This window comes from Pelobates fuscus, chromosome 10, assembly GCF_036172605.1.
Source record: "Pelobates fuscus isolate aPelFus1 chromosome 10, aPelFus1.pri, whole genome shotgun sequence".
NCBI lineage: Eukaryota > Metazoa > Chordata > Amphibia > Anura > Pelobatidae > Pelobates > Pelobates fuscus.
In genome coordinates this window covers 30,174,249-30,200,805 of record NC_086326.1, presented here as the reverse complement: position 1 = coordinate 30,200,805, position 26,557 = coordinate 30,174,249, and the positions used below count along the sequence as shown (strand labels likewise).

At 43.5% G+C, this 26,557-nt stretch overlaps 1 protein-coding gene across 1 annotated transcript in view; it reads right to left on the bottom strand.

The window, feature by feature from the left end:
• The window catches only part of PCGF6 (polycomb group ring finger 6), a 47,361-nt gene extending 20,804 nt beyond the window's left edge, over window positions 1–26,557 (bottom strand). The window contains exons 1-7 of the mRNA XM_063435168.1: window positions 26,324–26,557; window positions 15,954–16,053; window positions 14,683–14,779; window positions 14,423–14,478; window positions 14,198–14,257; window positions 8,730–8,838; window positions 4,174–4,201 (exon numbers count right to left, since the gene is read on the bottom strand). Of these exons, the coding sequence (XP_063291238.1) occupies window positions 4,174–4,201; window positions 8,730–8,838; window positions 14,198–14,257; window positions 14,423–14,478; window positions 14,683–14,779; window positions 15,954–16,053; window positions 26,324–26,497 (624 nt within the window). The 5' untranslated portion in view covers window positions 26,498–26,557. The remainder of the gene's footprint in view (window positions 1–4,173; window positions 4,202–8,729; window positions 8,839–14,197; window positions 14,258–14,422; window positions 14,479–14,682; window positions 14,780–15,953; window positions 16,054–26,323) is intronic.

Sequence of the window (26,557 nt, the reverse complement as noted above, 5' to 3'; positions counted from 1 at the left end):
TTTGTCCAGTGGCGTACATACCAGGGTCGCGGCTGCGACCGGGCCCGGCCCACCAGGGGGCCTGGCCGCCCCTGGGACCCGGTATGTAGCCACTGGGCCAGCCTCTTCTCCTGGGGGGCCCTAGAGCCGGCCACCTCCGGGCCCCCCGAGGCTGGCCCTGCGGGCGCGCGAGGGAGCTCTCTCCCCTAAATGCTTCCTTTTCAGCTCCCTCGCGCACCGCACTGATACCGGAGCCGGAAGATGACGTCATCTTCCGGCGCCGGTATCAGTACGCGGCGCGCGAGGGAGCTGAAGAGGAAGCACTCAGGGGAGAGTGCTCCCTCGCGCGCACGCCAGCCTGACTGCCCGCCGGGTGACCGGCCCCCCCAGGAGCCCAGCAGCACCACTGGACCCCAGGGAATCCCCTCAGCACTCCAAAAGGTAAGGAGGCTGGGGGGATTAAATAAAAAAAAAACGTGTGTGACTGTGTGTTAGTGTTAGTGTCTGCTAGTGAGTGTCAGTGAGTGTCTGTTACTGAGTGTGTTAGTGAGCCTGTTTGATGTCTGTTAGTGAGTGTGTGTTTGTCAGTGAGAGTGTATGTATGTCTGTCTGTCACTGAGTGTGTCTCTGTCAGTAAATGTGTGTGTCTGTTAGCTAGTGTGTATGCGTCTGTTCGTGAGAGTGTGTGTGTGTCTTTAGCACTTACCTTTCTCCAGCGCTGGACTCCCTTGGCGCAGGGGATCCCTCCGCCTCTCAGCTCCGAATGCGCATGCGAGGCAAGAGCCGTGCGCGCATTCAAACTGCCCATAGGAAAGCATTACTCAATGCTTTTCTATGGACGTTCGGTGTCTTAGAATCGCGGAAGCGCCTCTAGCGGCTGTCAGTGAGACAGCCACTAGAGGCTGGATTAACCCTCAGTGAAACATAGCAGTTTCTCTGAAACTGCTATGTTTTCAGCTGCAGGGTTAAAACTAGAGGGACCTGACACCCAGACCCCTTCATTGAGCTGATGTGATCTGGGTGTCTGTAGTGGTCCTTTAAGTGTGTGTGCATCAGCATGCACTGGCGTACATACCGCGGTCGCAGGGTTCGCAGCCCTGCAACCCCTGCGACCAGGTACCCGCCGCAATGTGTTGCGGCCCCGGCTCGCCAGAGTAAGCGCGGGGGGTTAGGGGGGGCCCACGGATCAATTTTCGCACCGGGGCCCCATGGGTCATGCGTACGCCACTGCCTTTGTCAGTAGGATAATGCACCCTGAGTAACATGACTAAGAGTTCAGGTTGTTGCCTTGGCCTCTAAATTGCCCCGATCCCACGATTGAGCATCTGTGGGATGTGCTAGCACAACAAATCTGATCCATGGACCCCCCCCCCCTCGCAGGACTTACAGGATTTGCCGCTAATGTCTTGGTGAAAAGAAAAGTGTAAGTACACATCTTGTTTACTTTACCTCTTCCAAAAATATTAAGATATACTACACTATTAGTTCTTGTCTTTTTTCGTCTGTCTTCTATTGGCATAAAAAAACTGAAGAATTACAAAGGTGCAACGCCAACCCCTCTGCTATATCTGTACTGAAAGCACTGCCTTTTCTCTGAAAAGACAATTTTTACTGCAAAAACCCTGAAGAAAATGATTATACTCACCATAACAAATACAATAAGCTGTAGTTGTTCTGGTGACTATAGTGTCCTTTTAAGAACCACAGATCTAGCCTGTTAACCCCTTTTCTACCACAATTAAGTATAAATGCTTTTGTTTTCACATAGTTTGCAAAGCTGAAAAGCACACTCATGTATATTCTAGGAGGGATTACCAGCCTGTAGAGAAAGACATTTCTCTGCCAGGAGCCACTATTTTAATTCCTGCAAATTTGCAGAAAATGTCAGCTCACACCTGCTTCCAAATAGTAAAGAAACTTTCAATGGATCATATCATTCCTACAGTCAGGGAGAGGGAAGGAATGAATTAACTCTACCAATTCATTGTCAACATTACAATAGCATTCCATAGATTGATGTAGATTGCTATAACAATACATTTAATTTATAACTATATGATTTAACTATTTACTGTATGTGTACATTATATATAAATGCAGACACTCTGTTGCCATTTTCAGTTCACTGTACTGCTATTATTGTCTTCAGAGTCCTTACAAATACCCATAAGCAAGGTATATGACCAATTTTATTTATCCATTTTTGTCTCACTTATGGTATTGGAGAACACTTGCATTATTGCTTATATACCAACATTTCAGACCCTGTGTGAAATATTGCAAGATAAAAGATACTGCATACTGTCTAAAGCTTTTAATTTCTCAGGTTTTTTCTAAAGAACGAATAAGCAAAAAATAAAAATAGTGTAAATTTGCATAACTTACTTTTTACGTTTATAAGCAAGCAACTTATGGGCAAAATAGCTGTGTTATGATTTAAGTTTTATGCTAGCTGTGTATCCCTCGCTTCAAATAACTGTTATGCTAATATTTCTCAATAAAAAAAGGGTTTGGTAGAGAAGGCGTTAAAGGGGCCCAATGACAGATTAGCTCTTGTTGTGTCCAGCAGAAGGTTTCGGTGGCATTTCTTCTATAGATTTTCAGGTCAGCTATCAAATTGCCATCCCCACTTGGCATATGATAACTGTGTACTGAACAAACCCTTAGAACACGTGATAACAAAAGTGCTGGCTGCCTACATTTATTTTCTTTGGCATAACAGCAATGACAAAACCGTAAGCTTCAGGTAACAAATTATTTTCTAATCTCGCCTTTTGTCCTCTCTCCCTCAAACAGGATTTTTTTTTTTTTTTGAAAGACTGAGATAAATCTCCGATGACACAACCTCCCCATTTTCAAACACTGCCTGAATAAGTGTCTGCTAAATCCTTTCTGTTCAAAGATCAAATCTCAAGGGGCCTCAAACGGCAGACTGCTGAATGCTGGCCCCTTGTGTGAAGTTACTGAATCTCCTTACATAAAATTTAGATGTAGCATTAGCCTAGTGACTTCGGTGTCTGGTTATATATTAATTGGCAGCAGTCAAATACAGAGGGCTATTGCCGACCCAAAAGCCAGAAACCCAATAGAAAACAGAGAGTGGACTCATTTGAACAGTTGTAGGTTTAGATATAATTAGGTGCTCGGTATCCCTCCATGGGGTTTAAAGGGGTGCTGTAATTTACAAAGGTGTTTAATATTATGCTTAAATACACTCTATATGTAAGTTTGGTGAGAAATGTACTATTAAATATAAAACTGACACCTCTCTAATCTGATGTAGCGCCTTCCTATCAATCATTGTAAACTCTGTACTTTGCACCTAGCAGTCAGCAAAGAGAAAGCAAACAGAAGAGGAGAAATTAAAGCATGTTTCACTTTACCTTTCTCATTTACAAGGCGAGTTCTGAATGTCCCTGAACTTGACTGTGATGTTATTTGCTCAATAATTAATTTATTTTAAATGAACATCACAGGGAGATTAACACATTATCAGTCATTTTTAGTGACTGTATCTTCTATGAAAACAGGTTGGATGCTCTATGAAGGCTACATTTGCCAAGGGCAAATGAAAAGTTTGAGGATTACAATAGACTATACCGTTAAGTGGCTTCATGACATTTGTAGAAAAATAAATAAATTAAAAAAAAACTATCATCATTTTGTATTATTGTAACTCAAAGACTGCACTGCATGTATTATAGCATCTGTGTATATTATTGGGTATGCAATACATACAAACACTTATTTTCAGTGCGTCTCCCAGTTTATAATTGCTCTGCAGGAGCTAGCCGGGCCAAGTTATCTTTGGTCAAAAGCATAACATACTGTATATGTCAAGACTATGTGCAATTGCACAACGGCTAAAGTCAGCTCAGGGAGCATTTTTGAGATATCTTTCACATGACATCTGGATTGTCACCTGCATGGACCTTGGTTGGACGAGCTATCCAAGCTGACCAAAGAGGATTTAAAGATGGTTGTCCCTGTAGAACAAGTTTGAGTCAGGTGAAATGTGGTATATATTACAAAATGATACACACAGGGGGCTATAAAACATGCAAGATTTTAATTTAAAATAAATTATAGAAAATGTGACAGTTTTCTTTAAAAATTACTTGTTATGTTACAAGCAAAAATGCAAACAATACTCAAGTGTCACATCCAGTTCCAATGAGGGCAACAATGTCCTACCTTAAAGCTCCCTGTGCCTTCTGCAGCTCTGAAAGACAAATTCATTGAGCCATTTAATGAAGGATTCACAGATATACCAGTCAATATGTCCCTAGACACGCGCTATAAATATTTAAAGGTTTTATTGATTGAGGTTTTAAAACCCGTTACATCCTGGAACAGAAGAACAGTTCTTTTTAATTTGAGACTCAAATGTCCTTCGAAACCCATTTTATTTTCATGAATAATGCACTGTTGTGCCGGTCACGTGGTCTGAAACTACTTCATCTCCACGCGGCCTAATGCATTCATGCTTTTAACTAAAACAGGGCAAATATGTCATGCATTATTGAAGGAATAAACGTCACAGTGAATTAAATCTACATTCCAATGATTACAGATCTAGAATGCACTGGGCCTATTTTATGACATTCTCTGCATGCAGTAAGATTACATAAAACTGCTGTTTTCTTCTATTAGAGGAATTCTGAACTAACCGCTTTGTAGATATGACACGCGTATAATTATGAACATATTGATCAAATAGATCATGAACACAAACATATAAGGTGCATAGACAAAATTTTAAAGTAAACAACTCAAAATTTAGGTATGTGCATAAAATACAGGTTTTAAAATGGTGAAGAAAAGCACAGCAGGATTATAATAAAACATGAATGTACTGGGGATGGCATACAAGCACTTAAAAGTACATTGGAAATACTTAATACAAAGCTTGAAACCCACGTTACATAAGGCAGTAACATACAAACACATTACACTGAAAGGACTTAGCACAAAGCTTAAAAGCCATGTTATATAAGGCAGTGTAAATAATTATTTAAAGGGACATTAAGAATCATAGCTACTACACCTATTGTAGTAGTTGTGGTGCAAGTAGTCTTCAGACGCAGTCCTTGGGTTTATGTCAAACGGTTTGATATAAACTGGGTTTCTCCTGATACCCAAAGCCTGGCCCAACTGACACCATCAAGATAAAGTGGAAGTTTCTCTTTAATTAGAATCAATCTGTCCACGTTGCATGACAGGTATTTGCAGTGGACACTTGCATAAGCTGCCATCAGAAGGTTACTGACATCTAAATTTGTCTGGCTTTGTACATATAATAGTGAAGCCAATCTTCTGTGCTTAGCATGTTCCTTTAGAATAACAGCACCGCACTGTGCTAAAGATACAGACCAGGTCTCACACTTAAGGGACATTAATTCAATTCAAATATCACAGACTAAACAGAGGATTCCTGGAGATTACCTTAGCTGGGTATGAGTAACCTTTAACACTAGAAATAGGGGATGATCTGCCTTTTGTCCTTCTTTTGCTTTAGAGCCTTCACATGGATACCTAGCATAGTAATAGTGGTGGAATTCACATACCAAGGAATGACAGCTGAAAGCAGGGGTCCGATGGAAACATATTGTGCAAAATCAGCTCCAATGTGGGACCACAACTATCTCCACTGCTGACTAATACAAAGCGTTATGAATGCAGGAGACACTGAGACATTTATATTCTGAGCTTTTTTTGGCCAATTCTGGCATTTTACATATGTTCTATCTGTACATTACATTTAAATAGGAGACTAGAGTGACAGTCACAACATAAATATTACTTAGTCACTATGTCTCCAGATAGAAAGGATTAAGAAATGATTACCATATTTCATCTGCATTGTGGGGGTCAGAGATCTCATGGAGGGTACATGTTCCCCTCAAAAGATTTACTGCTCTGGATACAATTTACTTCAATCAGATGATTTTGAGTTCTATGTAGAATGAGCTCTCTCCATCTCTGCTTTTTTTAAATGCCTGTATACCTCCCCAACCTCCCTATTTTTTTTTTTCTTTCCTTTTTTAGGAAGTGGTTACACTCATCTTTCCCCTTTGTGTTACTTTGTCACTATCCACTGATTACTGTCCCCTATTGCCTAAAATCGGCACTTTTTTTTTTAGTATAGTAACATTAGCATAATATCAATATTCGATGAGACAGCACATTTTTTTATGGTTAAGGGCATACTAGCCGCATGTAATTGCTTCCACATGTTCAAAGTTAGGCATTTAAACAAGAAGATACAGCTATCCCTATCGGTAGTAAAGCTTAGGTTTTGTGTAATTAGCATGGATCCCTCATTGACTTGCACAAGGTATACTGTAGGCATGTTCAGAACCAAACATAATAGTAGCATTAAAGGTAGGATTAAATTGTGCATGCAAATGGAACATTATAAAGACAATCAGGCTTGGATCATATGTCTAGAGTGAGTAGGTTCAACTAAATGAAAATGGCAATGTTGCAAGATTTTCTAGACATAAGGGTTGGTAGCATAAAAATATTGATTCAAACAGGTTAAGCAAAGCACATCTAAGCATACAACATTTTATACTTTCTCATGTTAATTGAGTGCAAGAAATGCCATAATGATAGACTTGGAGGAGGAGGAGGGGGGGGGGAGGGGGGAGGAGGAGGAGGGGGGGGGGAGGGGGGAGGAGGAGGAGGGGGGGGGGGGAGGAGGAGGAGGGGGGGGGGAGGAGGAGGAGGAGGGGGGGGGAGGAGGAGGAGGGGGGGGGAGGAGGAGGAGGGGGGGGGAGGAGGGGGGAGGAGGAGGAGGGGGGGGGGAGGAGGGGGGGGGGGAGGAGGAGGAGGAGGGGGGGGGGAGGAGGAGGAGGGGGGGGGGGGGGAGGAGGAGGAGGGGGGGGGGGTAGTGAGGGGGATAGGAGCCCGGCAGATCCGTTCCATTGCTCATGGAACGAGGAGAGCGGCTGCCTCTCCCCGGCTCCCATGCCCTTAGGCCGCATGTTGTGGTGCCGGCTCCCCACCTCCAGTAGCGTCGAGTGAGGTATCCCCAGAGTCGTCGGTATACACCCCCGCTGCATGTTGGGGTGATTTCAGGCTCTGATCTATCTTTTTAATCAGTGAATGCATTTCCCTTTTTAACATTGTATTTTGCAATTTAACTGTGTATTTGGAATAAAAGAACTAATGTGGCAAGGATTTTTTAATCTCCTGTGATGGATTAAGATCCAGGGTGTGGCAACGTAGGCAGACCCAAGTCATCAAGGGCAGAAAAGACAGTCTGTCAAACGTATCACCAATGCATCATAGATGATGGTTTATAATTAATATATACTATACATCTTAAGTCACAGTTTTTTAAAGGGGTGCCATATGTTTACGGTGTACTATTTCAGTATACCTGTCTTGAAGTAATTATTATTATTATCGCCATTTATATTGCGCCAACAGATTCCATAGAACTTTACAATATTATGAGGGGGGGGTTTAACTATAAATAGGACAATTACAAGAAATTTTACAGGAACGATAGGTTGAAGAGTACCCTGCTCAAACAAGCTTACATTCTACAGGAGGTGGGGTATAAAACACAATAGGACAGGAAATAGCAATCAAATAAGGGGGGAGTGAAGCAGAGGTGGAGGAGAGAGTAAAGTGCTGCCCTTTCTGCTGGTCTGCTTCCTTTATAGCGGGTTACAAAAAATAGATGAAAAACATTTATTACAGATGGTTAAATGAACAGAGGATCCACCCAAAAATCAAACTGCAAAGTGTACTCACTCTGCCCTCTTGTGGCCAATGTCTGTCTGATGCCAAAAATACCATTTAAAGTGGAAGGATGTTTGGAAATATAACCACATACATCCTGTGGGTTGATGTGTACTAAGTCACGAATATATATTAGAAAAAGAAAATATTCCAATTCATTATTTTTAAGATGTAATATACAAATTGTATCTAGTCCCCTAACCCCTTAAATGCTGCTCAGATTTTGCTTTGTGGAGCGTAGACTCCTGCCATGATTGTGAAGACATGACTATTGCTGGAAGCTTCAAGAATGAAGCGACCAAGCAATATATAATAGAGGCGGCCAGGCATCTAATCGCTATATGATCCACTGTGACAGGCTATGGGGCAGCACAAGGGCCCCCTGAGATAAAAGGTGACAGGACAGTTCTTACATTACCACAATATCCCAGTGGATTTTAGAGGAAATGAGCGTTTAAGGTTAGCAATGAAATCTTAGGGTTAGAAAGAGGGCTAAAATTAGCTTTAAGATTATAATAAGGGATACAACATTACATGCTCCATTCCCTTTGACATTAGTCTGCCTTGCCGTGCTACCATTAGCCATCACCACCTAAGCTGTTGGAATACATGAACAGCCATGTAAAAGACTAGCCAACTAAATGGTGTTAAATCATGGGAGAGAATGCACATTACCCAAGTGATCACCATGGAACCCAATGGCTTCAATTGCATATTTTTTTATATATTACATAAAATGTAAAGGAAAATATTTTCAGCGAGGAGCTATTGGCAGGAACATTCTATCATGTTCCATGGTGATCACTTTACCCCAGTAACATGCTTATTAATAACCCCTTTTCAAATAAATGTCTCTAGAATGTATGTAATGAAGATATTGGAGTAGGAGTAAAATGATATCAATATTTTTCCACAAAACAAGTTAATGAAAAATCACAAGTTTTAAAGAGGGAAACAAAGCGTATAAGATATGTTTTTTTTTTTCTCCAACTAACCCCATAAACTCGAGGAGTAGAGACACATCCAGCTCAGGTGGAATCCGGAACACAGGACCCAATAACTTCCTTGATCTTCCACGACCAGTGCAGATAGGTTGCGGAGCAGCTGTAAGAGTTTATTCATTACATGGCCATCAATTTAATTTTTTTAAGCAATGAAAGAAACCTATGTTATAAGACAGCAACAGCAAATAAATCAAATAAATGTTTTAGGAAAACGCCAGGCAGGAAGTGAACCGTTGCTTTAAGCATTATATAGATTAATAGATAAATACATTTATACAGCAAACAATCCACAAGTTGCGAAAAAATGTTTTTACGGATAGTCATGCCAACTATCAAAACCCAGTACAGCTATAAAATCCAGATGTAGTAAGTGTATGTTGCCCAGCAACTTGACCATATTTGGCAACAGACAATTAATACACATGGTCTTAATAAAGAGGTTGTTGGAAGTGTTTTAATCATATGCAAGGCACCTGAGGAAGACCCTTGGTTCGGTTGTACCGCATTGTGCTTTTTATATTTGTTTTTATTCACTTATTTGTGGTAATAAAAGTTTTTTTAATAATTCAACTAGTTCCTGTGGTCAGTGTGGTTTAATATAAGAACAGTGACTGAGTCACACCACACAAAAACAAAAGTTTTAGACTTTAGAAAAACAGACATTTCTAAAATTAGAATATGTGTAAAGGAGTCATTATCAGACTGGAGCAATTTAAATGGAGTCCAAAAGAAATGGGATTATTTAAAAGTTGCACTACTGAAGGCAACAGAAAATTGCATTAGGCTTGTCAGTAAAAGCAAAAAAATTCAAGAAACCACTGTGGTACTAAAAAACAAAAAGTTAGCATTTAGTAATTATAAAAAAACCCAGAGTGAGGAAGACAGAATGACCTATAAGATTAGGCAGAAAGAGGCTAAGCAAGTTATAAGAGCTTCCAAATCACACACAGAAGAGAAAATAGCACAGTCAGTACAAAAGGGGGACAAAACTTTTTTTAGATACATAAATGAGAAAAGAAAAGTAAAACAAGGATTAGTTAGATTAAAAACAAAAGAAGGAAGGTATGTAGATGAGGATAAAGGTCTAGCTGACTGCCTCAATGAATATTTTTGTTCGGTATTTACAGATGAAAATGAAGGAAAGGGACCTCAGTTAAAGGACCACTCTAGGCACCCAGACCACTTCAGCTTAATGAAGTGGTATGGGTGCCAGGTCCAGCTAGGGTTAACTAATTTTTTTATAAACATAGCAGTTTCAGAGAAACTGCTATGTTTATCAATTAGTTAAGCCTTCCCCCTATGTCCTCTAGTGGCTGTCTCATTGACAGCCGCTAGAGGCGCTTGCGTGATTCTCACTGTGATTTTCACAGTGAGAGCACGCCAGCGTCCATAGGAAAGCATTATGAATGCTTTCCTATGTGACCGGCTGAATGCGCGCGCAGCTCTTGCCGCGCGTGCGCATTCAGCCGACGGGGAGGAGAAGAGGAGGAGAGCAGGAGGAGAGCTCTCCGCCCAGCGCTGGAAAAAGGTAAGATTTAACCCCTTTCCCCTTTCCAGAGCCGGGCGGGAGGGGGTCCCTGAGGGTGGGGGCACCCTCAGGGCACTCTAGTGCCAGGAAAACGAGTATGCTTTCCTGGCACTAGAGTGGTCCTTTAAGAAAAAGGATAAATTAGTCATTTATTACACGTGAGTTTACAGAGGAAGAGGTTCTATTTCAACTGTCAAAAGTAAAGACAAATAAGTCAATGGGACCTGATGGAATACACCCAAAGCTATTAAAAGAGCTTAGTGGTGTACTAGCAAAACCATTAACAGATTTATTTAACCAATCATTGATAACAGGAGTAGTCCCAGAAGATTGGAAGTTAGCGAATGTTGTGCCCATTCACAAGAAAGGTAATAGGGAGGAGTCGGGCAACTATAGGCCAGTAAGCCTTACTTCAATAGTGGGGAAAGTGATGGAAACCATGTTAAAGGATAGGATTGTTGAACATCTAAAAACACATGGATTTCAAGATCAGAGACAACATGGGTTTACTTCAGGGAGATCATGCCAAACTAATCTTATTGATTTTTTTGATTGGGTAACTAAAATTATAGATCAGGGTGGTGCAGTAGACATTGCTTACCTAGATTTCAGTAAGGCTTTTGACACTGTTGCACATAGAAGGCTTATCAATAAACTACAATCTTTGAGTTTGGATTCCAATATTGTTGAATGGGTAAGGCAGTGGCTGAGTGACAGGCAACAGAGGGTTGTAGTCAATGGAGTATATTCGAAGCTTGGGCTTGTCACCAGTGGGGTACCTCAGGGATCTGTACTTGGACCCATTCTCTTTAATATTTTTATTAGTGATATTGCAGAAGGTCTTGATGGGAAGGTGTGTCTTTTTTGCGGATGATACTAAGATATGTAACAGGGTTGATGTTCCAGGAGGGATAAGCCAAATGGAAAATGATTTAGGTAAACTAGAAAAATGGTCAGAGTTGTGGCAACTGACATTTAATGTGGATAAGTGCAAGATAATGCATCTTCAGAAGGATATTGATACCTTAGAGAGAGTTCAAAGAAGGGCTACTAAACTGGTTCATGGATTGCAGGATAAAACTTACCAGGAACGGTTAAAGGATCTTAACATGTATAGCTTGGAGGAAAGACGAGACAGGGGGGAAATGATAGAAACATTTAAATACATAAAGGGAATCAACACAGTAAAGGAGGAGACTATATTTAAAAGAAGAAAAACTACCACAACAAGAGGACAGTCTTAAATTAGAGGGACAAAGGTTTAAAAATAATATCAGGAAGTATTACTTTACTGAGAGGGTAGTGGATGCATGGAATATAGCCTTCCAGCTGAAGTGGTAGAGGTTAACACAGTAAAGGAGTTTAAGCATGCGTGGGATAGGCATAAGGCTATCCTAACTATAAGATAAGGCCAGGGACTAATGAAAGTATTTAGAAAACTGGGCAGACTAGATGGGCCGAATGGTTCTTTTCTGCCGTCACATTCTATGTTTCTGATTATTTTCAGAAGATTACCGTTACTCTCTGGGGGACCTGATGCCTGAAGGTTCAGCATCTTTACTGATATGAAATTACAGTGTAAAGCCTACTTATAATTGGCTCTTAAACTTGGGAGTGTTCCAATTTATCACTCTATGACATATTTTTGTTACATTTTGCACTATGATGGTTTTTATACTTATTTTGCATTAGGTTCCATCTACTACTTCTCTTTGTTAGATAAAATTCACTCAAGTGTGCGCAATAACCTTGATTTTCTTTTGATTAATGCACAAGTAGCAAAGATTCCAGTTTAGACCAGGGACAATCTCCATCAGGAGTCTCTCATTCTGATCTACGTGGTTTGATTTTATCCTATTTCCTATAAAACAATGCACCCCCAGCAACTATCCAATTCAGCAGATTTAATAAGAGGTACTGCTAACCATACTTCAGCTACTATTAGATTGTTTACAGACACCTCTCAGTATTCTAAAAAAAGAGACACTGCACAGTGTTGTGCAAATATTTCTAATGGGTCAAGAAGGAAGATTATCTTTTTACACTTCCTTCTGAAAGAAAAGGCTTATAGCTGTAACAAACTTGCTGCAGTTATGTATTCAGGGAGACAGGGAAATGGTACATCTGTGCACAATAAATAATTAAATGAATAGAATAGGGCGAAGTTTAGGGGTGGAATAGCACAGACGCCATTTCTTGAGCTGCTAGCTGTTTGCATTTCAATCTGCTTTTTTACGGGGAAATATTCTCCATCCACTCCTGCCTTAGTTAGAATCTGTTGGAAGGCAAATGTGGGTGACTTTCTTTTTTCAACCAGGAACCAAAATCATATGCTGACCTTCAAAGGCCAACTACACGAGCAGTCTGCAAGGAGCGGTGCATTAACCAAAAGTTTGGAAGGGCCTAAGCCCATACTTACCTAATCACATACCAATATATCAACAGCTGACATGGGTTGGAAGTCCTAGAAGCCATATTCATCTACAGCAAGTAAGCACCCTGAATATCGGGATTCTGCTTTGTCAGCCTGCTCTATGGAATAGGGTGGCGTACCTGGCTGAATCAGAGGCCAACTCCCAGTGGGAGGACGGTACTGGTACCAATTAACACATCCACAATTTGTGGACATTCAAAAGCTGCTTGCAGCTAACTAGCAATGGGGGCGACGGAGAAGAAGACTATCACTACTTGTGTCATATTGGATCTCAAGCAAAGTCTGAATTCTATAGGAGAAAGGGTTCAACTGCAGGCCCATAATACTTCTCTTAATGTGCAGGTTGATAACCTGGATGAAAAAGGTCTTAAATCCAGACACACCCTTCATCTTTCCAGCCTTGTGTTTAAGAGCTTTTCTGGGTAGCTCCCACCCTACCTAAGCAGAATACTCTCCCCGGCTGTTCCCACCTCCTATAATCTCCTATCGAGTACCACCATTTTATTTAGTCTACCTCAATACAAAAAACCCCCCAAAAAACAGCCCGATCCTCCTCTTCCCACAGAGCACTGCAATTATCGAATGACCTTCTGTCCTGCACACTTTCAAATCTTCTCTAAGCCTAAAGTCCTTTAAGAGATCTCTCTCTACATACATCAAAACAGAATGCACGTGTTATGGTTGATTATATATTTCCTACTTGTTCGATGTTAAATTCTGTATATATTGTGTATTAATATTGTTTTTGTATTTTATCCTATTGTAACAATGCAATGTTTTGTGGACCTAGGACATACTTAAAAACTAGAGAAATCTCAATGTATCCTTCCTGGTAAAATATTTTATAAATAAAATAATACACCTACAACTAGGATGTGGCTAAAGTGACCCCCTTCCCCCCTAGAAGGGGACAGGACTCAGTAACGTAATAGTATATACCTTGGTTCTTCACTCAGCTTTTATGATGTTTAAATTTACTGCCATTTACAACTATTACCTCCTAGGTATCTAAACTTATGCTTCAGGAGGCATGTTTGCCTATATTACTATTACACTTAGTACTTTTTCATATAGCTACCCCTTTGGTTAGGGGTCATAATATACCTTGAAGACAACTCATATACTTGGGGGCATTTATTCTACATTTGTTAGTAGCCTGTAGTTCTTTTAGCCCATGATGTACATGATAAATCGTTATCCCTATCAGCTGAGGCTCTTTATATACTCGTTTAAGCTCTAGCCCTTCATTTACAACAGAGAATGGGTGCAAATACTGTAAGTACTGTTGTGACTCATGAAAGAGGCATTTAAGACCTTTTACCTATAACGATGTATTGTATCCCCTGCAAAAATAAATTAAAATTAAATGAACATAATATGTTATGATGCTTGGCGTGCCCTTTAAACTGTGCACAGGTAAGTAAATTGGCCAACACAAGTTGTAGATTTAAGGTACTGCAAGAGTCCTGCAAATGTAAAGTTTAGCAAGGTACTTACCAGGCTTTGGTACTTCTAGACCTCTTTGTCTATAAAAGTCGCACATTTTCTTTTTTTCTTCTAAAAATAAATACATATTAAGTGGGTGATTACAGGGGGGAAACAATTAAATATTTAAAATTACAATTTAATAAAACTGTGCAATGTTTAAAAAAAAAAAAAAAATGTAAAGTATGAAGTTATCTTATCTCTATGGCATCAAACCAACACTGCTCATATACTTACCTTCTTCTAAATTCTCTACCAGCTTGTATACAATGTCTTGTAACTGTCTGTCCAGCCTAGAAATAAATTGAAAATGTAATTGTTTTTTTAAAATCTAATATGTATCCAAGTCATATTTGTAAGGGTTAAGATGCATCTGTGGTCAGTTTGATAGTTATCTTAAGAGCAAAAGTGTAAGAATCCTGCTCTAACAGGCATTTTCAATAAAATTTCAAATAGAAGGAGTTGTATTCCACAGAGATACAGATGTGATTACTCACCTGATATTGTAAAGTGGCTGTGTTTGATGCACTACAATATTACACTTTGGGCATCGATTAGTGTAGTAAAAATGTCTCACGATGCAACTTTTACAAACTGAAACGCAGAAAAAAAAAGACAGATTGCAATGTAATTATTATAATGCACAGCTCAGATTGAACAACAGAACAACAACCAGAACTAGAACGTACACTATCACAATACATGTGTAGTGTAGAGCACTGTAGTGGTTATGAGGTTTTAGGAACTCCAGCTCTTTGAACTATTTTCCAAACGGTACAGCAGTCATCTGGGCAACAAAGAAAAATACGTTTTCAACAGCTGGACTACCAAATGTAAAGTAACAGCTGGAGGTTAAAGCAGCACTGTCACTTCTAAACTTGCATTGGATTTTCATTGAGCTTACAGTGCAATCAAAATATATACTTGATATAGGATTATGCTCACCTTCGGTTCCACAAACAGCTCCCTCTTCTGGTTCACAGGCCAAACTACAGCCACTTAAAATACATTTTAACCCTTTAAGGACCAAACGTCTGGAATAAAAGGGAATCATGACATGTCACACATGTCATGTGTCCTTAAGGGGTTAAAGGGACTGCATCATCAAGGTGACCCCATGCTGCTTTGACCCCATGATGACCTTGGCTGTTCCAGACTGTCTTCATCTGCATTATTGTTAAAGGACCACTATAGGCACCCAGACCACTTCAGCTCAATTAAGTGGTCTGGGTGCCAGGTCCCCCTAGTTTTAACCCCTGCAGCTGTAAACATAGCAGTTTCAGAGAAACTGCTATGTTTACATTGCAGGGTTAATCCAGCCTCTAGTGGCTGTCTCTCTGCTTTCCTATGGGCGGTTTGAATGCGGGCGCAGAGCATTAAGAGCTGACGTTGGCAGGGGAAGGAGAGGTCACCAGCGCTGGATAAGTTAAGTGGCTAAAGGGGTTTTAACCCCTTCAGCCCAGCAGGATGGGGGCCGCGAGGGAGGTGGGGACCTAATGACCATAAAGTGCCAGGAAAGCACTATAATGGTCCTTTAAGTCCGGCAACTCTAAGGCCCAGTTATACGTCTATCTAGTACCCCTGTTTGTTGGATTCGCCATTCCTGTTAGGTGGGTTATGACCCCCTGACACAGCCTTTATAGGCAAACATTTCACCATGATTTAATGAAGAGCTCTCTTCTCTTCTTGAGGCTTTTAGATCCTGCCTTACATACCCTTTGCATTTCAGATTGGGTTAATTTATTTTTTTTAATACAGGAAAACTCACATGTATGAAGACATTCTGTGATGGTTGTAGCATCAATGAAGTAACCTTTGCAGATTGAGCACAGGATGTAAGGATTCAGGTCGGACAAGTTAATCATGCGCTGTAAATAAAATATGGCTCGTTAGTTAACATCACAACTAGGACAATGCACGAATCTTCATCTACCAGACTTAATTGGTGAATATTTTAATAAATATGGGGAGAATGTATACAGTATCTCTATTTGAACAATGCATAGATTGGAAATACAAAGCTAATTAATATTATTGATGGGCAGAGAATAAATATCTAGTCCCCCAAACGTCTATGATGCTTTGGCAAATACACTCCATGCACCATATCCGGTTATGCATGGTTATGGTCTACCAGCACACATTTGCATTTACCTGCAGCAAACTGTCTCAATGACAGGCATTTCAGGAGCAAACTATACTGCTTCCTTTGCTCAAACTACAACCTTGATTTAATAAGCATTCCAAATGATTCAATAATATTAGAAAAACCTTCCAAATTATTTATTTATTAAAGTCGCCATTTAAGTCTAGGGGAACTTTTGAATAATCGAATAATCCTGTTGGGCTCCTGTGTAGGCCTGAAGCTGAAGCAGACCCTCCTCGATCTGATCTCTGTGCACTCCCTTACTTCACAGAGGGAATATTATGGTCTCTACCAATATCAGGTACAGACCACTTTAGGGGTGCAGTCAGAGTCCCTCAGTGCTTTTAGATCACTTGAGTGCTGGAACTACAAGGATCGCCTAAAGTGGTTTATACTTAAAATTGGTGGAAATCATAAAGCTCCCCTACTAGACATTCAGGGATCCAACTCACATTCCACTGGCCCACCAGGGAAGGTAAGCAAGAGGGGATGAATATACACACACAGTGCCCTAGGCAACCTTAATCAGGCTCTGCCTCTGAGCATGATAACCACTTCATCTTACGGACGTAATTATGATATCTGGGACTCCATGACACCATAGCTATTACAATGAGAGGTTATAGCGTCTGAGGGCACAACATGTGCTGTAAAGCCTGGAGGTTCAAGAGGTATTTTACAGGAACTTCAAGAGATATTTTGTTTCTTTCATTTAAACATGCAGGTCACCTTCTGCTTGCACTATTATCCCTTTCAATTTGGCAAAAAAATAAATAAATCAATAGAGTGATCACGCATCCACTGGAATTGCAATTTATCATTTTTAACCAGACATTTTGTCATCTATATATTGCAGAAAATGTATACACCATGCATAGACTAATGTTTACTCCTACCGAAGTTGGATGAAAGGCTGACATTCACAAACATTTCTGCCAGCACAACACATATACGCAATTGAAAGCTTTCACTAAAGTGCAAGTACACCATTCTTTACATGATATGTACACTCTGATATCCTGCACTAGGAATGGTCCCAATGTAGAACCCCCAGGTGAGGAATTTCAATCCCATAAACTTAAAAAAACAAAACAAAAAACGACAAAGTCAAGGTTCTACAAAACAATGTAAAGCTCTCTATAAAGTGTCAGCATGTAACAGTTTACATGCTGACACTTTATAGAGAGCTTTACATTGTACAGAGGTTAGAATGTGGATACTTAGCTGTGATAAACTACAATTTCCACAATGCTCCCTAGGCTGACATGCTCCCCATTGTCCACTACGAGCCATACAGCCAGTCTATATATCTATATATATTTGTGTTAGGGGCAAAAAGGCATATATAGAGTAAGCAATAAAGATAGGAGTAGTTAAAGGGACACTATAGTCACCTGAACAACTTCAGCTTAATGAGGTTGTTCATGTGAGTGCTACAGCTACCCGGAGCCTTTTTCCTGTAAGCACTGTATTTTCTGAGAAAATGCAGTGTTTACATTGGAAGCTTGGAACACCTCTTGTTGCAGTCAATCAGGCGGCCACCAGAGGGACTTCCGAGTTCAGAGGTCCTAAAAAGGCCTCTCGTCCGATGCATTCTGGGTGAATGCATCAGACGGGCTATCAGCACACAAAGCACTGTGAACGCGCTTTGTGTGCTGATAGCCTGTCAGCACTGCTGTGGGCGTGGCTTCAGCTGACAGCTTCAGCTGACAGCTGAAGCCCGAACCTACTGTCCCCCCCCCCGGCCCCCACCCCTGTGCGGCGGGTGGGGGCCCTAAAATTATCAATAAGGGGGGGGGACCTACTGTCCCCCCCGGCCCCCACCCCTGTGCGGCGGGTGGGGGCCCTAAAATTATCAATGAGGGGGGGACCTACTGTCCCCCCCCCCCAAAAAAAAAATTCCAAAGAATTTTCCCACGCTTGTAAAATGACAAAGAGCACTGTGATTGGATGGCTTGAAATCCATCCAATCACAGTGCTCTGTGTCATTTTACAAGCGTGGGAAAATTCCAAAGAACTTTCCCACGCTTGTAAAATGACAAAGAGCACTGTGATTGGATGGCTTGAAATCCATCCAATCACAGTGCTCTGTGTCATTTTACAAGCGTGGGAAAATTCCAAAGAACTTTCCCACGCTTGTAAAATGACAAAGAGCACTGTGATTGGATGGCTTGAAATCCATCCAATCACAGTGCTCTGTGTCATTTTACAAGCGTGGGAAAATTCCAAAGAACTTTCCCACGCTTGTAAAATGACACAGAGCACTGTGATTGGATGGCTTGAAATCCATCCAATCACAGTGCTCTGTGTCATTTTACAAGCGTGGGAAAATTCCAAAGAACTTTCCCACGCTTGTAAAATGACAAAGAGCACTCTGATTGGCTTAAACCCACCAATCAGAGTGTTCTTAGCCTAATTGCAGGGCGGGGCAAGGCTTTATAAGCCTTCCCCCGCCCTGCGGAGCTCAGTCTGCGCGGAGTCCTCCATGGGTGAAGATGGATTATTTTTTTTGCGCTCGTTTTTTTTTTGTTTTTTGTTTTTAATTGCGTCGGTTATTATGGATTTTTATTTGGCCTTTTTTGGGGCTGAAGAAAGAAGATTTTAGAAGAAAGAAAACATCGAATGGTAAGTTGATTTTATCTTATTTTTTCTTTTTTTTTTTACAGGTTTTTAGTTAATGGTCCCCCCTCATTATTTTTAGGGTGAGGGGGGTAGGTAGGGAGATATTTTTTTTTTTGGGGGGGGGGGGAAGGGTTAACTAGGGTCCCCCCCCTTTGTATTTAGGGCCCCCACCCACCGCTCAGGGGTGGGGGCCGGGGGGGACAATAGGTCCCCCCCCCTTATTGATAATTTTAGGGCCCCCACCCGCCGCACAGGGGTGGGGGCCGGGGGGGGACAGTAGGTCCCCCCCCTTATTGATAATTTTAGGGCCCCCACCCGCCGCTCAGGGGTGGGGGCCAGGGGGGGGGACAGTAGGTCCCCCCCCATTGATAATTTTAGGGCCACCACCCGCCGCACAGGGGTGGGGGCCGGGGGGGGACAGTAGGTCCCCCCTCATTGATAATTTTAGGGCCCCCACAGGGGTGGGGGCCGGGGGGGGACAGTAGGTCCCCCCCCTTATTGATAATTTTAGGGCCCCCACCCGCCGCACAGGGGTGGGGGCCGGGGGAGGAGGACAGTAGGTCCCCCCTCATTGATAATTTTAGGGCCCCCACCCGCCGCTCAGGGGTGGGGGCCGGGGGGGGGCAGTAGGTCCCCCCCTCATTGAGAATTTTAGGGCCCCCACCCGCCGCACAGGGGTGGGGGACAGTAGGTCGTCCCCCCCTCATTGATAATTTTAGGGCCCCCACCCGCCGCACAGGGGTGGGGGCCGGGGGGGGACAGTAGGTCCCCCCCCTTATTGATAATTTTAGGGCCCCCACCCGCCGCACAGGGGTGGGGGCCGGGGGGGGGGGACAGTAGGTCCCCCCTCATTGATAATTTTAGGGCCCCCACCCGCCGCTCAGGGGTGGGGGCCGGGGGGGGGCAGTAGGTCCCCCCCTCATTGAGAATTTTAGGGCCCCCACCCGCCGCACAGGGGTGGGGGCCGGGGGGGGGGACAGTAGGTCCCCCCCCTCATTGATAATTTTAGGGCCCCCACCCGCCGCACAGGGGTGGGGGCCGGGGGGGGACAGCAGGTCCCCCCCCCTTATTGATAATTTTAGAAAGCGAGCTGAGCTGTCAGTCAGACAGCTCAGCTCGCGAACGCGCATTCCGCGGTAAAGCGCTCAGGTTCTTCATAGGGCGGCATACAATGCCGCTCTATGAAGAACGCGATTGGTGCAGCGCGAAGCCGTCCCATTGGGCCCCGCGATTTCGTCATTTTGACGAAAAAGGGGGCGCGGCCTAGCGGGGAGCTCGGCGCTGGAACGGAGGTAAGTTTTTAATATAAAAACACCTCGAAATTTTTTTTTAATGAATGAAAGTACATATAAAAGCAAGAAGGACGGCTGGGGGACCTGTCTTTCTTGCTTTTATATGGTGACTATAGAGTCCCTTTAAGAGTAAGAGAGCAAGTCGGTTGTGGTGTGCCAGAACTGACGATGCGGTAGGTAGGGCCTGTAAATAAAAAGAGGGCCAAACCCAAGGGTAAAGGGAGGAAAAAGGAGGTTATGATTAAGTAGTGGGAGTGACATGCAAATCGCTAGACCACGAACGATGTGGAGTAAGGTAAGGAATTCCTTTAAGTAGGGAAATCATGCCCCTCTCACAATTCCAGGCAAAAGTCTTAATACTTGTGCTTGGGCAAAAAGGCATATATAGAGTAAGCAATAAAGATAGGAGTAGTTTAGAGTAAGAGAGTAAGTCGGTTGACGTGTGACAGAACCGACGATGCGGTAGGGCATGTAAATAAAGAGTGCAAAAATATTCATGCAATTTAACCCCTTAAGGACACATGACATGTGTGACACGTCATGATCCCCTTTTATTCCAGAAGTTTGGTCCTTAAGGGGTTAATACAGTCAACAATATACATTTATCTTATACAGACATTTCTTCAAATGCATTGCGTATTTCTTGAACTGGTTTCGGAATGTACCAAGAATATACGGAGGATTTCCAACGCCCTAGGGTTTTCATAATGTGTACTGGTATATTTACGCTCGAGTCCGTGGAAGCTGCCCCTATTCTGAAGGAGTGACCTGAATAGTTGGAAGGGTTGAGTGCTAGTCACATGATTAAGGAATTGATATAAAGGCATTAATTTCAGAGTTGTAAGGACAGATCCGTGTAGTGAAAACAGAGGTCGCGAGGAAATATGGCAGGGGGTATGAAGATATGAGTCTAATATCGCTACAGGGCACCATTTGTTGTTCCCAGGGTGTACGGAATATCTACTGGTAGGTTATGTTGACTTGTTTTAGTATGGGGTAAGGAAAGTATATAATGGTCAGCTTATTTATGTATATGGGATCTTCTAAGGCACTGTGGTGGTAGTGGTAAATTCGTGTGGCTTAAGGAAACCATAAAAAGCTAGGTACATAGCAGTCTTAATTACCTCATTAGTAAGGGGTTTGAAAGGGCCAGAATCCAAAAGGTCAGATAGAGATTGGAATAGGTTATCTCTTCTGTGTACGTGGGTGAACTGATTTCTGTATGCCTTTAAGTATAGTTTTAATCTGATATGAAGACATGAAACTATGATTGTTTGGCCAAAGGGTTAACATATGATGTTGTATACCTGTAAGGTAGAACTTAATAGTGCTGTGAGATAATTGAAGTTTGACTTAGCAAAAGGAAGCAAAACCTAATAATAATGTCACATCGAAAGGATGAGTACTGTTATGTTCCAGGATGAATCTTTTGATAAAACATAAGCTCTATCATAGGTTCTTCGTGTGTTGACCGAGAGAGACAGTTTAGAAAACATCTGGCTGTGTTGTAATAGGATATCTAATCCATGATCAGGTTCAGAAACGAGGGGCCGTGGCTACTTGTGCGGCCCTGGGCAGGGCTTGGTGAAATGGCTGGAATTGAAAACAAGACAATCTGTCAGCAGCAATATTATTGACCCCTGGTACATGAATGCATGACAAGCTGCCAACCAAGTTAATCTCCTAAGGAATTTTATGATGGTTAAAGATGATGAGCGGCCTTTATGAATAATGTAGCATGTGGCTTGGTCATCTGAATAACAACGTACCAAATTATTTGACCACAGATGACCCCAAGCCACTGCAGCATCTAAGATAGGGTAAATCTCGAATAGTCCTGAGGTAGTGGAAAAACCTTACATATTCTGGACTTCTGCAGGCCAGCTGCCCCAAAGCCATACATTACCATATATGGCTGCAAAGCCTGTGGTAGCTGCCGCATCTGACCATATGGTTGGTGAATTTTCAGAAATTTCTGGAAGAAACATGTTCCTTACGTTCCATGTAATTAAGAACCTATGCCACATCAGCAGTTCTGCTGTAGCTTGGGTACTTAGTGTAAGTCGGCTGTCGTCATTAATAAAGGAGGGAAAAAGACATAGCAATCTAGATATGAATGAATCTTTCTTAAGGTGAGCTGGGATGATATGGGCTGGATTTATGTCTTGTAAGTTTGAAGTGGACATTAAATTATCCGGTTGAACCCCAGTAGATTATGGTTAAACTGAAGTGGAATGATCGGATGCTGTCAAAGCTAGAGTGACTGATTCTAATTTCTCAAAACGGTCATTGATTTTTCCCAGGGAGGCCATAAGTGATGACAACATGGAGTGAATATTTTCCGAATTAGAACCACACGGGCCTTCCCCTGCATCAGCATTATCTGTAGATGTGCGTAGTAGTTTAAAAAGTTACGCTTTCCTAGCAGTAGCTCGGTATGGAATCTGTTGTTTCCTTAGTTCGGCTGTAATGCGGGGGGTGGGGGGTGGGGAAGGCCAGGATCTGATAGATGACGGGCTAGCCATGTCCCCTCTACATGAAGGTGTACCGGAACTAGCCAGAGAGCTGGGCAGAGATAGATCTTCGCCACCTTCTTGTATGTGAGACATGCTAAATGACATAAGGTTTACCATTAGTACATGTATACCTTAGAGATGTACTGGCTTGCTAACTAATGCCCTACTAGATGCCAAATGGATTTCGTGGCCACCGAACATTGTGGCGGGGTGGCGGCCTCTCTGTGACTTTTAAAGCATATGATAGAAAGGGAGTGACAGGTGAGGTGGCTAACTATGATTTGGGCAGATGGGCGTATTACCTCCGAGAATGAGTGTTGGCCTCGCGGGACCACTTGCCTAAGGCTTGGAGGCCTGAAGAAGTAAATTACCTATTGGACTCCTAGGACCCTATCAGCCAGCATATTCTTTAACTGGACAGCGAGGGGGAGGACTTGGTGATCTATGTAACGAGCAGGTGGACGTACCTTAGTGAACTGTGTTGTAATACTGATTAAGCCAGAGAGAATTGTAGGAATTCCAACCTATATGGGATGAATAGAATTGTAGATGTGTAATGCTTGGTACTTCTAATAATATGTGGAAAACCTACCGTAGATTGACAGCACGGGGAGCACAAAATTAGCTGGTTGTGAAGAATTAAGTTGTACCTGCAATCTAAAAATGAAAAAACTGCGTGTTGGAACACAGGAAACATAATTTGTGGGGCCCCTGTAGATCCTATTGCCTAATATATCTATGTACAAGTGTAAGAGCAAAACTGCCACGCAAACCAAGCACCCTGTAACGTACTATCTATCCCCTGAAGATGGTGTCTAAACCAGAATTACCCTGATAGATATAGATTAAGCAACCCGTAGCCTATTAATAGTAACCGTGCTAGTTGTAGAGAGTAAGGATATGCTCGAAGATTGTGGAATATAGATTATAGGTGAATTTATTTTAACAGAGATTTAATACTGGAATAGGTATACACCAACGAGTGAGTTAGAGGCGCACTTTGAAAAGTTGATTTATGCAGAATTAACCATATCTATTCACATTTAAACATAGGGTGATCAGCAATCATATTAACATAGTATCTATAACAGAAAAACAAAGTGAAGCAGCGATTTATAAAAGGTAATGACAATGATTTATCTTAATTTAGCATTTTAACCTAATATTAGAAGGACCGCTAGAGGTCAGTATTTCAGATGCCTAACCATAATGCATGGTTCAGACCAATATGGATGGAATTTGAGAACCGCGCAGTTAACATAATACGACTCTTAGCACGAAATGCACTATACTGCAGACAATACGAAAGGGATTAGTTCGGTTGAAGTTTTCCCCGTTCCTCACACTTTTGACTTTGTGCAAGACAGTCATTCGTATGAATGGCTGTAACCAAACAATGAAATAACAGTGTACGAACATTTTGAAAACAACCGTTTGGGAGTTTGAAACCCAAACTGCCAGAACAGAAAATAGTAACTTTGCGAATATCCGGAAAAACTAAATCGTTCGGGAGTTAATTACAAAAGGACAAATCATGAAAAATACACAAAATGAAATATACGAACTGTATAAGCACTGGAATAGACCTAAACCGTGATGACGCCGTGGGACTGCGACCGTGATGTGACTGTTGGGTCAGTATCTTACAGTTATGGGGCGTTCCTGGATCCGTACTTGGAGCTGCCAGCCTGGAGGGCTGAAAAGTGGATGTTTGTAAGCAGAGTGCCGCGGCTAGTGGAAGAACAGCAGGAACAGGTTAACCACATGGAACAGGTAAGTTGTAAGAGGGCGGAAGAAGTCACATGTAAATAGCTAGACCACGAACGGTGTGGAGAAAGGTAAGGAATCCCTTTAAGTAGGGAAATCATGCCCCTCCCACAATTCCAGGCAAAAGTCTTAATACATATTATATATATATATATATATATATATATATATATATATATATATACTTATACTACAGGGCCGTTGCATGCTTCAATCTGATTGGTTGACGAACGTTCTAAGGTGTGCATTATTTTCAGGGAGACGCACGGCTAAAGTAGTTCCAGAAAGTTCTTGACTGCCTCTCAGTTGTGTAAAAAATTAGTCCTACATACAAGAGCGTTTTAATGAGAAAAACTTGACAAACGTCTTGAAATACATCATCTGAACAATGTCTCGAGGTGTGGTAACTGTAGAATAATTGATGACAGGCCGTTGAAATATTAGAAAAATAATGCACACCCGAGGTGTAATGGCCACTCCGCTTTGCGTCGTGACCGCATTACCACCTCCGGTGTGCATTATTTTTCTAATAATTCAACGGCAAGTCATCAATTTTTCCTTACATACATATATAGCGCCAAAAGAGGCTCCTCCTCTCCCCCAGCCTGCGCCTCTCTCCTCCTCTCCCCCAGCCTGCGCCTCTCTCCTCCTCTCCCCCAGCCTGCGCCTCTCCTCCTCCTCTCCCCCAGCCTGCGCCTCTCCTCCTCCTCTCCCCCAGCCTGCGCCTCTCCTCCTCCTCTCCCCCAGCCTGCGCCTCTCTCCTCCTCTCCCCCAGCCTGCGCCTCTCTCCTCCTCCCCAGCCTGCGCCTCTCCTCCTCCTCTCCCCCAGCCTGCGCCTCTCCTCCTCCTCTCCCCCAGCCTGCGCCTCTCTCCTCCTCTCCCCCAACCTGCGCCCATCTCCTCCTCTCTCCCAGCCTGCGCCTCTCTCCTCCTCTCCCCCAGCCTGCGCCTCTCTCCTCCTCTCCCCCAGCCTGCGCCTCTCTCCTCCTCTCCCAAAGCCTGCGCCTCTCTCCTCCTCTCCCCCAGCCTGCGCCTCTCTCCTCCTCTCCCCCAGCCTGCGCCTCTCCTCCTCCTCTCCCCCAGCCTGCGCCTCTCCTCCTCCTCTCCCCCAGCCTGCGCCTCTCCTCCTCCTCTCCCCCAGCCTGCGCCTCTCCTCCTCCTCTCCCCCAACCTGCGCCTCTCCTCCTCCTCTCCCCCAGCCTGCGCCCCTCTCCTCCTCTCCCCCAGCCTGCGCCTCTCTCCTCCTCTCCCAAAGCCTGCGCCTCTCTCCTCCTCTCCCAAAGCCTGCGCCTCTCTCCTCCTCTCCCAAAGCCTGCGCCCCTCTCCTCCTCTCCCAAAGCCTGCGCCCATCTCCTCCTCTCCCCCAGCCTGCGCCCATCTCCTCCTCTCCCCCAGCCTGCGCCCATCTCCTCCTCTCCCCCAGCCTGCGCCCATCTCCTCCTCTCCCCCAGCCTGCGCCCATCTCCTCCTCTCCCCCAGCCTGCGCCCATCTCCTCCTCTCCCCCAGCCTGCGCCTCTCTCCGCCTCTCCCCCAGCCTGCGCCTCTCTCCTCCTCTCCCCCAGCCTGCGCCCTCTCTCCTCCTCTCCCCCAGCCTGCGCCTCTCTCCTCCTCTCCCCCAGCCTGCGCCTCTCTCCTCCTCTCCCCCAGCCTGCACCTCTCTCCTCCTCTCCCCCAGCCTGCGCCTCTCTCCTCCTCTCCCCCAGCCTGCGCCTCTCTCCTCCTCTCCCCCAGCCTGCACCTATTTCCTCCTCTCCCCCAGCCTGCGCCTATCCCCTCCTCTCCCCCAGTATGCACCTCGTCTTCCTCTCCTCCATCGATGCCGCTGGACTCCTCATAGTCTCCGATGGAGGACGAGCGGGTAAGCTGCAGGGCCGGGGAGCTCCGGTGCGATGTCTCCGGGGCCGTGCAGTTCAGCAGGGCCGTCTCCGGGGCCGGGGAGCTCACGGAGTCACAGAGCTCCTCATTCATCCTGCAGGCCGCCAGGAGGACACTGTCCGGTGTGCTGTCAGATCTCCCTGCCCCGTCAGT